This window comes from Plecotus auritus, assembly GCF_963455305.1.
Source record: "Plecotus auritus genome assembly, chromosome: 7".
Classification (NCBI taxonomy): Eukaryota; Metazoa; Chordata; class Mammalia; order Chiroptera; family Vespertilionidae; genus Plecotus; species Plecotus auritus.
Window position 1 is genome coordinate 33,930,373 of NC_137774.1, and position 11,122 is coordinate 33,941,494.

Below are 11,122 nucleotides of genomic sequence, written 5' to 3' on the forward strand. Positions count from 1 at the left end.
CACCCTGAGTCCTGTTAAAGCCCCACCATCTCTCCACTCACTTAGAGGCTGTTCTCACGTTGACATCCAAGTCACCCTTGAATACAAACTGCCCAGATTTCCAGTGAAATGACAGGTGGCTCCACTCCCAGTGCATATTCTCAGTTGTGTTGTATGGATCCTATAACCACCCCAAAAAACTTGGGTGAGACATATATAAGAATACCACCCTCATCTCCCAAATCAGTACCTTTCTCTCTTCCCCCAAATGCTGTACAAGCCCCAACCATACCATCCTAATAAGAAAACCACTCATCTGAACCCTCACCTCAGTAGCCAGCTGGTGCAGGTTCGCCTGTTCAACATCCATGTGCCAGTCCCCATGGAACAGAAGACGACTCTTGTCCCACCATGGCAAGGGTGGGCTGGGGTCTGCTGAGGGCTTCGTCAAGAGGTCCACAGACTGGCCAATCAGTGTCCAGGCTGGATCCCAGCATGGGCCCCATACTACTGTGTACTGGAAGATTTCCGCTGGGATAGAGGAGCAAAGGGTACAGGTTGTTACACAACTTCATCCCTCTCCTCTTCCTTCACTGCAGAAGGGCCTCAGCGCATCTTCTACCCCAGCCATCACAACATCCCAAACCAACTGCCCTCCTCTACTCACAGCGGAAGTCGTGGTAGAACTTGAGTGGGGGCATGTTCCTCTCTACTACCACATTACCCCATGGTAGCCCCAAGTGCAGGATTTGACGCCGACGGGAACAAGGCTGACCACTCTGTTCTGTGCCCACAAGTCGACCTATCAGCCGCCAGTCACGGATCTCAAACAGGTACCGGGGGTAGTCTCTTATCCGAACTGTTATAAGAAAGATACACACTGGCTATTCAGGGGACGGTGTCAGCATACTAAGGCATTTTCCCCCCTGCCACTACTTTTACCCACCTATTTTACAAATTCAACTGAGAAAAAAACAACCTAGTAGATGGCAGAAAAGCTGAAAAAGGGCATTGAGACCCTGAACAGATGGTGAGAGGAATAACACAGATCTAAGAGCCACACTAACCCTGAAGATTACTGAGTTAGTTGTTCCTTTAAGTTAGCCTAGTAGTTTCAGGGTGAGATTCAGGAACAAAGAAAGGTATGAAGAGCCCACACCCATCCCACTTCACCCATCCAAAAACAGCCACAGTTCCCAATATAACCAAGCTTCTCTGTAATCACTCAAAGAGCTCCTTGGAGCTCCAAGGGCAAACACCAGGCTCTGCAAATAAAGACTTACCCAGAAAAGTCTTGACACTGCACTTGAGCATACGACACCACTGAATAACATGATCTACTCCCTCAGCAGGAAAAGGGCTGCCTGGATCAAGCTCTCGAACCTGCTCTATCACACGTTCAGGCCCATGGAAGGAGGCATCTGCCAGAGCCACCAGCTCTAGCCCTGCCACACTCCAAGTGAGCAATGCCCGGCGCATGGGTGTGTTGCCATAGAGTCGACGGGAGCGCTGGATGTAGATTTCAATGTTTTTGTGTTCCAAAGAGGCATAGAGCTCCTCAATTTTGCGGGCTGGCAATAACTCCCCATGCTGTTTCCGAAGGGCAGCCACTTTGGCATCCAGCAGCTGCAATCTTTTGGCACTCTCCTTACTTTCATCCTTCATCAGTTCATAATTATCTCGAAGTTTCACCTCAAAAATGTCATCCAGGAAAACCCATGAGAAGTGCTGAACTTTCAAAAGTAGATCAGGAGGGAGTGGGGCAGGGCTTGGAGAGGCCTGAGCATGAGTTCCTCCTTGATGGAGCCCCTTAAGCCATTTCTGAACTCCCACAGCCTCATCCAGAGTTTGAGAAAAATCATACTGATAAGGAAACTCCACTGAAACTGAGCCGAGGGAGAGGAGCCAAACACGGTTCCGGAGGGTCTGCAGCACAGGCAAGGGGTTCCGGTGAAGGATCATCTCCTCTAGCTCAGGTAGCAGCTGCACCTCCACCTCCTTGAAGTTGAAAATGCTATTGCCATCAAAACCAGCAGCCAGCTCTGGGCAGTAAGCCTGAAATGAACCTCCATGCCGGCTCAGTGACACACTTTCTGCAGCCAGAGTAATGAACTTGTCTTCGGCTACAAAAGCAGTCAGCTTGGCTGTGCTCACCTCTAGTGTCAGGTTTAGCAACCGCTTTGAGGGAGATGGTTCGGGAGGTTGGCCTTCTCGCTCAGATGGAGTCTCTAGTGCAAGGAGTGGAACAGTCTCAGGAAAGAGAGTGGCTCTTAGCAAGTCTCGGCACTGCAGGGTGGCCAGGATATGCTGGTACAAGTACATGTGATCTGGGGGGCTCCAGAGTAAAGTAAGCCCTGCACCACACTGAACCTTTAGGAAGCAAGAGAAAAGGATCTGTCAATTACCATGTCCCAGAACAGAAGATATGACAGGGGTTATTATACATGCATATATGACCCAAGAACCATCTCCACCTAGAACAGTGGTAGGCAAACCACGGCTCGCAAGCCACATGCGGCTCGCGAGCTGCGGTTTGCCACTCTGTTGACTAATGAGTTTGCCGACCACTGACCTAGAAGTCTTTCCTGAGTAACCACATTAATTAGTCCCTTGCAGTGTTCTTAGCACCAAGAGCACTTAAGAGCACTCACACTAAAGTTCTCCTCAACTGTGTTCTAAGCTGTCTGTGAGTAGAGGCCATGTGTTTTAATTATTTGGCACCTACCAAAGTATATCCAGTATATACAGCACATACTCATTAAACCATTTTTTATGTTTCTGCTCATAAGTTCTTTCAATAACTGCCACACTGTATCATAACCACTGCAACAATCAATTTGAAAATGTTTCATGCACATTTTTACTAAATTCTAGTATAAAAAGTAATGAACACACAAATCAATACAGCAAACTGACTTATGTGAAAGTATGCCTCAAAGAAGGGAGCAGCTTGAAAAATAAAATTGGTTCTGAGTATCTAAGTGAGCAGAGGAAATTTAAATTCCAGAACAGAAAAATTCCTTTGAGTTCCAGCCTCTGAAAAGGAAACTCTTCAGTTTCCAAAGGAAGTTGAAGTCTAACAAACAGGAAGCTATCCCACTCTCCTCCTAAGAGGGTCCCACGTCCATCTAATACCCTGAGAGAAAGGTACTGAAAAGCCTCTGAAAACTTACCAGCACTTCCATCTTCCAGCGTATGGATGAGCTGAGAGCTTCAGCAACATGACACAAGATTATGATCTTTAAAAAGCCCCTTATTTTTCAGAGCTATGCACCAAAATATTTACAGTGGATATTATGTATCTGCTTCAAAATAATCCCAGAGCCAGAGGGCAGGAACAATTGGTAGAAGTGTAGATGAAATAAGTTGGTTATAAGCTGCTAATTATTGAAGCTGGGAATGAATACACGAAAGTCCACAAAGTCTCTCTAGTTTTACATATACTTTAAATTTTATAATGAAGAGTTAAAAATGTTTAGAACAAACCAGGAAAAAAGAACACAAGGTGCTGTTTCTCACAGATGAGTTTTACATGACTCAAAAGACTGGGAAATGCTCTAAGTCTAAGGAAAACCCAATGTAATTCAACCTCCCCACAGAAGCATTACCTCTAGAGAGCGGATGCTGTTGTGATAGGTGATGGAGAGCATGGAGAGGCTGAGCACTGGAGCAGGGATGTCAGGAGCCTTGCAACAGGGCTGCATCTTCTCTGTAACTGACTTCACCAGTGCAAGCACAAGTCCTTGAATACCCACAGTGGAGGTTTCAGCACTTCCCAGGACAGTCAGTGTGTCTAGTCGGACCTCTGAAGCACCTAACATCCAGAAACCATGCCAGCCTTGATTCTCAGCTCTCTAATGGCAACTTCAGTCCTCACTCTCCTTTGTTACTCTCTTCACTCTAGTTATCTTTATTCCCCACACCTCCCTAACTTCATTTCTCATGTTTAAGAGAAAATTTCCCTTTCCCATCTTAACCTAAACTTCTGGCAAGGCCAAAGCAGTTCCCTAACTCCTACAAATTGCCCAGAAATACAAGTTACTAATCACACAAGGAAAAAAAGAAGACAAACAAACACTACATGCATCTCATTCTCTTGATCAGACATCAAGGCTGTCTTTTTCTTACATATCTTGCTTAATACTTTCCTTTTATAAGCCCTTAAGAAATACCAAGAAGCCTAATTCCAGCATTTCATCCTCTAATTCAGAAAATTTCCAAATAATAAGCTCCATTAAATTAGAAGGAACAGATTGAATCAGCATAATGTGCTTAGGTTATAAACTACCCACTTCGGTATAGACTCCCTGTCCTACTTACCAACGAGGGCAGAAAGGGTGAACAAGTTCATGTCCTCCACCTTCAAGTCCACCTTCCACAGTAATGACACAGACTCCCCGAATGAAGATTTCCTCGACACTGCTGACTTCCCAGATTGTGGGCCCATCAAGGATAAGATCCGAGAGAGACATTGGGCACAGGTGTCTGAGGTTTCTACCTGCAGTCCTCGGATGGTACAATCAAGAAAGAGGGTATCCGACTGGGTGCTGGACATGCTCAGAGGTTGGTTATAGCTACCCTGGAAAAGAAGCAGAGGGACTCCATTAGGAGCATGCAGACACACAGTTCTGTAATGCCCTAATGCACTGCCTGCTGCCAAAAAGGTGCTACCTGCTCTAAAGCAGGGCAGGATGAGGAAACTGCATGGGCCCCTGTTCACCTACCTGTAGTGTGAAAGAGTCCAGGACAAGTGCTTCACCCCAAACATGCATATTGGGTGGGTGGGGTGCCCGCTGAATGTGAGAGTCACTGCCCACCCGCCAGCAGAGGTGGTCCACAGTTAGGATGCCCCGTTGATGGATACTCTGGGGCCGCAGATGTTGATAATCTAAACAAAGAAGGCAGGAGAGAGGCATTCTATGGAACCACTGAGACCATCAATTGGGTCCAGCTCCACTAATGAACAGGTCTTGTTCCTTTTACATCCCAGAGCCTTACCCAGAGAGATGGAATTGAATCCCAAGGCAAAGGGCGGTGTATCTCCAAGCTGAATGGAAATGTTGACATTGGAGATGGAAGTGCTAAAGATGATGGGAGCCAGGATTTGGGGGAAAGTTCTGTATAGGGATAAGACATCATTGTTTGATAAAGAAAGAATTGCAGCTTCCTATCATGGAAGCTCTCAAAAATCAGCGTGAGTTTTGTTGTGATTTTTAGGAACGGATACAACTAGAAAATAAAAAACTGAACTAGTCAGCTCAGTGTTACTCCCAACAGTTAATCTGCAGGAATGCCAGAAAGATATTAGGTTGAATCATATGAAACTGCCATTTCATAGGTCATATATGGTGAACATCAGCATATCACAGAATTCAAACTTCTACAAGCAAGAAGCATCACTTCCAAACTATTAACCTTAAGTTTTCTATGCAACACAATGCAAGCACTACAAAAAGAGAGATATGGCACTGCTAATATGACCTGAGGCAGACAAGATACTGTTCATCATTTAAGTTCAGTTTAGCAAACATTTATTTTGTATAAGGTACTGTGCTAGGTACTGAGGACATAAAAAAAGAGGACATCATCCTACCATTAAAGAGCCTAATCTAATGGGGAAGATATATAAAATAGGCTTGTTATTGAGACTGGGACATTGAAACTGAAATTTAGAAAGATCAAATAGTCAAATACGTATTTCACATAAGACACCACTTTAAACCAAAATAATCCATCTGATGAAATGGTAATTGAAAAAGATTGCACTGACCTTTTTTTCCTTTGCTTAAGAACAGATGAACTAGACCCTTGGGTCTCAAGTGCTAGCATGTGCATCCAGTGAGAGAATTCTTGGTGCCGGTAATGAATAATACAAGTGTTCACAACCAAAGAGGCTGAGAGGTCAATGGTAGTTACCTATAAATGAGAACACCAGAACTATGAACTTGGGTTTTATCTCATAAGGCAATGATTTAGGAAGAGAACAGAGAAAGGAGTAATTCTTGATACCACAGTCATTATACCTGCACACTAGCCTTGAGGGAGTTGAGGCAGACAATGCGCTGGCGGCTCTGGGACAGCAACAACCCATCTGTAAGGGCAGAGGACAGATCAGAGAACTCTAGGAGCAAAAGGTAAAACTAGGCGAGTGTCAGAGACAGGCAAGGAGTTGAGCAGGTTGTTACCAACACTCAAGAGTTTGGGCTATTTTCTCTCAGTATGGTTTCCTCCTCCCACTCCCCACTGATCTTAAATTAAGAAGACCATGTGGTGTGTGGCGGAAAAGAGTGTCTGGTCCTCCCATTCTCTCAGTACCGGCATCCCCACCCAAACCTTTTAGTAGGAGTTCAGTGCTCATCTGTGCCATATCAGAGTTTGCTGTGAAGCTACGAAGGGGCAGCTGATCCTCATCACGGTGGTACAGGAAATGCAACAGCTTCAGCGTCCAATTCAAATGCCTGAACCAGAAACGGACTCTAGCTTAGAAATATGTGGAATTCCCATTCTCCACATAGACAAGCTCAGTGCAGCTACTTGCTGCATATACGCTACATATAGCTCCAACTATCACTCTCCACGCTTCTGTGGCAGAAGAGATCTCACCTCTTTTGACTATTCATGGACAGCACCACACTTGTGATATCCATTTTCACCTTCACCTGGTCTGGCAGCTGCTGAAGGAGGTAGAGGCCAGGCAGAGTTGACTCAGCCACGTTTTTTGTCACGTCTGAAAACATGAATGAATACAAAAGCCATGAATCCTTAACACCCTCAAGTCTCCAAAAATGCCCTGTCCTTTTTGAACAAAAGCTCCTATATAAAATAGACCAAGCAAATGCCCAATCTTAGGCTAAAAGGCAAATATCCCAGAGATTCAGGAACGTGCTGTAATTCGTTCCCCAGAGTCTAAAAAATAGTATGGGGAACAGACTGGTATAATAGAAAGAATATGGACTTAGGGTTAAATAATTTAAACCCCATGTTTAATATCAGTTAGCTGTGTGACTTGTCAAAATACCTATCTAGGGTCTCTCCCTCCCAGGAGCCTGCCCGAGTCTTTCCCCTTCTCTCTCCTAAGCTCCAAGGGCCCCCTAATTTTGCCTCTGTAATTTGCTTCCTGAGCCCACTTCTTCTAGTACTCACTTCTATCTCTGTGACTTTCTAAATAAACTTTCTCTTATAATTTAGAAAAAAAAAAATCTCTAAACTTCCTAGGCTTCAGTGTTCTCATTGGTGCAATGCTGAGGATTTAGTGAGAGAACATATACACTGAGTGGCCAGATTATTATGATCTCTGAACGCATAATAATCTGGCCACTCTGTGTGTGTGTGTGTATTTTAGAGGCCCGGTACATGAATTCATGCATGGGGTCTGGCCAGCCTGGCCAGGGGTAGGGGACATGGGCAGTTGGCTTAGTCGAACTCCTGGTCAAGGGGACAATTTGCATATTAGCCTTTTATTATATAGGATATACACTGAGTAGCCAGATTATTATGCATTCAGAGATCATAATAATCTGGCCACTCAGTGTATAAAGCACACAGTACAGGTCTAATCCTATATAATCCTATATAATAAAGAGGTAATATGCAAATTGACCATTGTGCCCTCACAAGATGGCTGCCTACAACCAGGCTGGCAGGGGGGTGAGGGACAACCAAATGACTGAATAAGCAGGCTGCATGGGGTGACCAGGCCAGCAAGGTGGTTAGTGAGGGACAACCAGGCCGGCAGGGGGGGCAGTAAAGAGTGCCAGGTCGGCAGGGTGGGGGGCAGTTAGGGCGACTGGGCAGGCAGGCAGGTGAGCGAGTAGGAGCCAGCGGTCCAGGATTGCGAGGGGTCCCGGATTGCAAAGGGTGCAGGCTGGGCTGAGGGAACCTCCTCCCCCCGGCACCATACACAAATTTCGTGCACCGGGCCTCTAGTTTATGATAATTACCCACTAAACGTTGGTTCTTTTACCCACCACAAGCAAATGTCCTATTTCCTCTATCCTCAGGATCCAAGGCCAAGGTGACTAACCAATCACACCTAAATGAGTAGTGAGACCACTATATTTTTCTACTTCCAAAATAACCTGAGAACAGGGCAGCCAAGAAGCTCACTGACTGGGGCTTTACCTGAACAGGGAATAGGCTTGGGTGCCAGGCTTGAGCCTTGGTGCAGCAGCTGACTATGGAAGAGGCCCTCGTGCAGTTCAGCATGGAGTGTCCACACATCCACATTAATTGCCTTCAGTTGCCGACTCCTGATGCCCACCTCTAGACACAGCTTTAGGGCCAGTGAGAGCTCTGCTAGGCAGGTGTCCTCCTGCAGAAAGAATAAGCTGCTAAGGTGTGTATGTGTAGGGAGTCTGGGAGTCTGGGGTCAAAAATTCAGTGGTCTGGAATACTACCTTGAGAGAAGCCCATAAGGACACAGAATCTACGGGGTAAGCTCCTTCTTATGACCAGAAGGAAACAAGGCATCTGAAGGACCACGGCATACTCACCAACTGGCCACTCTTCAGAACTTTGCTGTTGATCTGACTTAGGCTCACCTCACATTTTAGCCTGAGAAAGGAAAAAAATTAAAAGCACTTGGCCCCTTTCCTCACCATTTACCTTCAATCAAGCTTTGTTGGCTGGAAGGGACAAGGCAAGCAGAAGTGCCTAATCTCAGCCTCTCCTCAAATTGCACAGAATAAGAACTTGACACTTTGATAAGAAGGCCCAGGCATCCACCCAGCCTGAAACAACTGTAAGGCAAGAATGGGCCTACTAGACCCTTTTCTACCCAGACTTTACCTTTTCCCATCACTATCCAAAAGAAAGCTGCTTTCTCTGATCTGAATGTGCCACAAGGACTCAGAGGTAGCTACCTTGAGAACCATGATGTTTATAGAATCTACATGAATGGAGAATAGCTGGAAGGAAGAAACAAAGAACAGTAATTAATGTCAAGGCACTTCCCCTTCTTTCTAACAGAAAGAGAGTAAGAGACAGCTCTTAGTATCATGCCCCCCAATAGTAGAAAAATCCACCCCTGATTCCAAAGCCAGTCATTCCCAGTACAGTCCAAGAAAAAGGGAGAAGTAGTCTCACCTGACAGATGATCTTCAGTAAGGCTGGGCTGAAAGACAGCTCTTTTTGTTGCACTCCTGTGCTCTGGGAGAATGGAGCAAACAGGCCAGAAACCTTCTGAAGGTCAGTTCTGATACGCACTTCTCCAAAGCACAATGCCACATAGCGCCTGCCCAGAAGAGAAACCTCACTGCCATCAGGCCCATCCCTTCCACAGCAGTCTCTTCCCCTCCCTCACATTCACTCTCCCATCCTCCCTAAAAATGTAGCTCAAAAGAAAAAAGTAACTCAAATCCTGGAGGATAGTCTCATAGTAGTTATCAATATCTGTCTCACTAGAGATAATAGCTTCTAGGAGACATCAAGCCAAGAACCCACTTCCCTTCTTTAAGGCCTGTGTAGAAGAATCTCATTCTACAAACACCAATCCCAAATATTCCCCAAAGGAAGAGTGAGGATATAGGATACTCACGGCAGATCATGGCTAAGGAGTTTGCTGGAAATCCACAGGCTATCAATTTCCTAAAACATCATGGAAGAAAGCTTTGTACATTAGCCGCTAGGTAAGGCATGAGCAGCTTGACAAGTCAGGAAAGGTTCTAAGAAGAGGCGGGAGTGCTATAACCCTTCCACTAATTATTCTCCATCCATTTCTATTGGCTTCTCTCTGCCACACTGTATCCTGCTCCTCACAATGATGTTTGTATTTCTCTTTTATGGATAGGTTGCCCTGTTTCCCCTCTTAAATTAGAACAGTAAGCTCTTCTATTTCCTGTTATCTTTGTTCTGTGCTTTACCTTTGTATCGTTCTTATGTGCCCCGGACACTGCCTTACAAGCATTTTTAACCGAACAACTTACATCAATCCTAGCATTCCCAAACTAAGATCATCTTGGCAAAGGGGTGACAAGACTGGGATAACTAGAAAAGCCACCCAGAATTTATTAAAAAAAGTTGAAATTAAGCTGGATCAACACCACTCACATACCCAGGGAATTCCGCAGGACTCACCACTGTTTGCTGGTGCTGCTGAAACTTAAGACTGACATTCTGGATCCAAAAAAAGGAGCCAATCTTTAGCTCTGCCTGCAGCTTCCGCTGACACCACTTGGTGACCAACCGGACCACAAGCCACCTGCAGAAAAATCCCTGTGAGTTCATAGGACCCTCTCCTAATTACGGCGACCCTTATCCCTTGCTGATCCTAGAAGCCCTTGCAAGGGGTCAAATCCTGAAGCTGTCTTCTGAGCAACTCTCCAGTCTCCCAAAACACTGTTCTATCATTTACATTGAGCCACAATGATCAGAACTGTAGCCCCAGACTGTCCCCTCCACCCAGATGTAATCAGACAAATTAACTCCACCTTCTAAGTTGGAGACAAAGAAAGCAACCCCTCAAATCTTTAGGAACCCCAGAGGTAGAGAGAAGAGGCCCCAACAGGAGTCGAAGTACCGGCAGCCCTGTCAGATGTGCCATCACATACTCCCCAAAGGGTCTCTGTCTTCGCCCTGCAGACAGATGTCCGCAAGAAGGCACTGTGGGGTCACTCCCGGCCAGCTCAAAGGCTGCTCTCCCCAGGGCGGTCAGACCTGTTCTGGCTTCCCAGAGCGAGGCTGCAGGTGCCTTTGCGTTCGGAGAAAGGGGCACTCCGGGGCGTGTAGAGGGGTAAAGGGAGACCACAAGCCGGCCCCCCTCCTCACACACACACACACACACCGATTCAGCTCCCAGCCTCGGCATCTCAGGCCTCGCCGCTCCCTTAGTCTTCCTCAATCCCAGTGGCTCCTCACCAGCTCCGACCTAGCGCCCCCACTCGACCCCTCCCTAGTCGCCGCCCGCCATAGCCGTCCCCTCTAGCCCTCTCCTCCCTCTATCTCCCCCACCCGCGCGCCCCCTCCTAAGTCTCTCTTCCACTCCTACCCCCCACCCCGCCGAAGCCGGGATCCCCTCACCGGCCTAGGAAGAGGGTGAACAGAGCAACCAAGAGCAAGGCCAACAGCGCGGCGAAGAACAGGGGCATTACGGCCCCGGCCCTGGCCCTGGCCCTGGCCCCGGCCCGGCCTGGCTCCGGCCCCCGCC

General features: G+C 46.7%; 1 protein-coding gene across 3 annotated transcripts in view; it reads right to left on the minus strand.

Moving 5' to 3' along the window:
• Nucleotides 1-11,106, minus strand: part of BLTP2 (bridge-like lipid transfer protein family member 2) — a 30,564-nt gene extending 19,458 nt beyond the window's left edge. For 2 of the 3 annotated variants that reach the window (XR_013961311.1, XM_080682209.1), the window contains exons 1-19: nt 10,996-11,106; nt 10,054-10,177; nt 9,515-9,564; nt 9,064-9,211; nt 8,767-8,885; nt 8,472-8,532; nt 8,101-8,290; nt 6,583-6,706; nt 6,313-6,437; nt 6,003-6,070; nt 5,750-5,895; nt 4,978-5,096; nt 4,704-4,867; nt 4,300-4,558; nt 3,588-3,793; nt 1,263-2,349; nt 647-838; nt 308-510; nt 42-160 (exon numbers count right to left, since the gene is read on the minus strand). Coding sequence is in view for 2 of the 3 variants with exons in the window: in XM_080682209.1 (XP_080538335.1) it covers nt 42-160; nt 308-510; nt 647-838; nt 1,263-2,349; nt 3,588-3,793; nt 4,300-4,558; nt 4,704-4,867; nt 4,978-5,096; nt 5,750-5,895; nt 6,003-6,070; nt 6,313-6,437; nt 6,583-6,706; nt 8,101-8,290; nt 8,472-8,532; nt 8,767-8,885; nt 9,064-9,211; nt 9,515-9,564; nt 10,054-10,177; nt 10,996-11,063 (3,572 nt within the window). In the remaining variant the exon portion in view is untranslated. Of the gene's footprint in view, nt 1-41; nt 161-307; nt 511-646; nt 839-1,262; nt 2,350-3,152; nt 3,262-3,587; nt 3,794-4,299; nt 4,559-4,703; nt 4,868-4,977; nt 5,097-5,749; nt 5,896-6,002; nt 6,071-6,312; nt 6,438-6,582; nt 6,707-8,100; nt 8,291-8,471; nt 8,533-8,766; nt 8,886-9,063; nt 9,212-9,514; nt 9,565-10,053; nt 10,178-10,995 lie in introns of those variants that run through there. The other variant, XM_080682210.1, reaches the window with a different exon arrangement.
• Nucleotides 11,107-11,122: the final 16 nt, after the last annotated feature.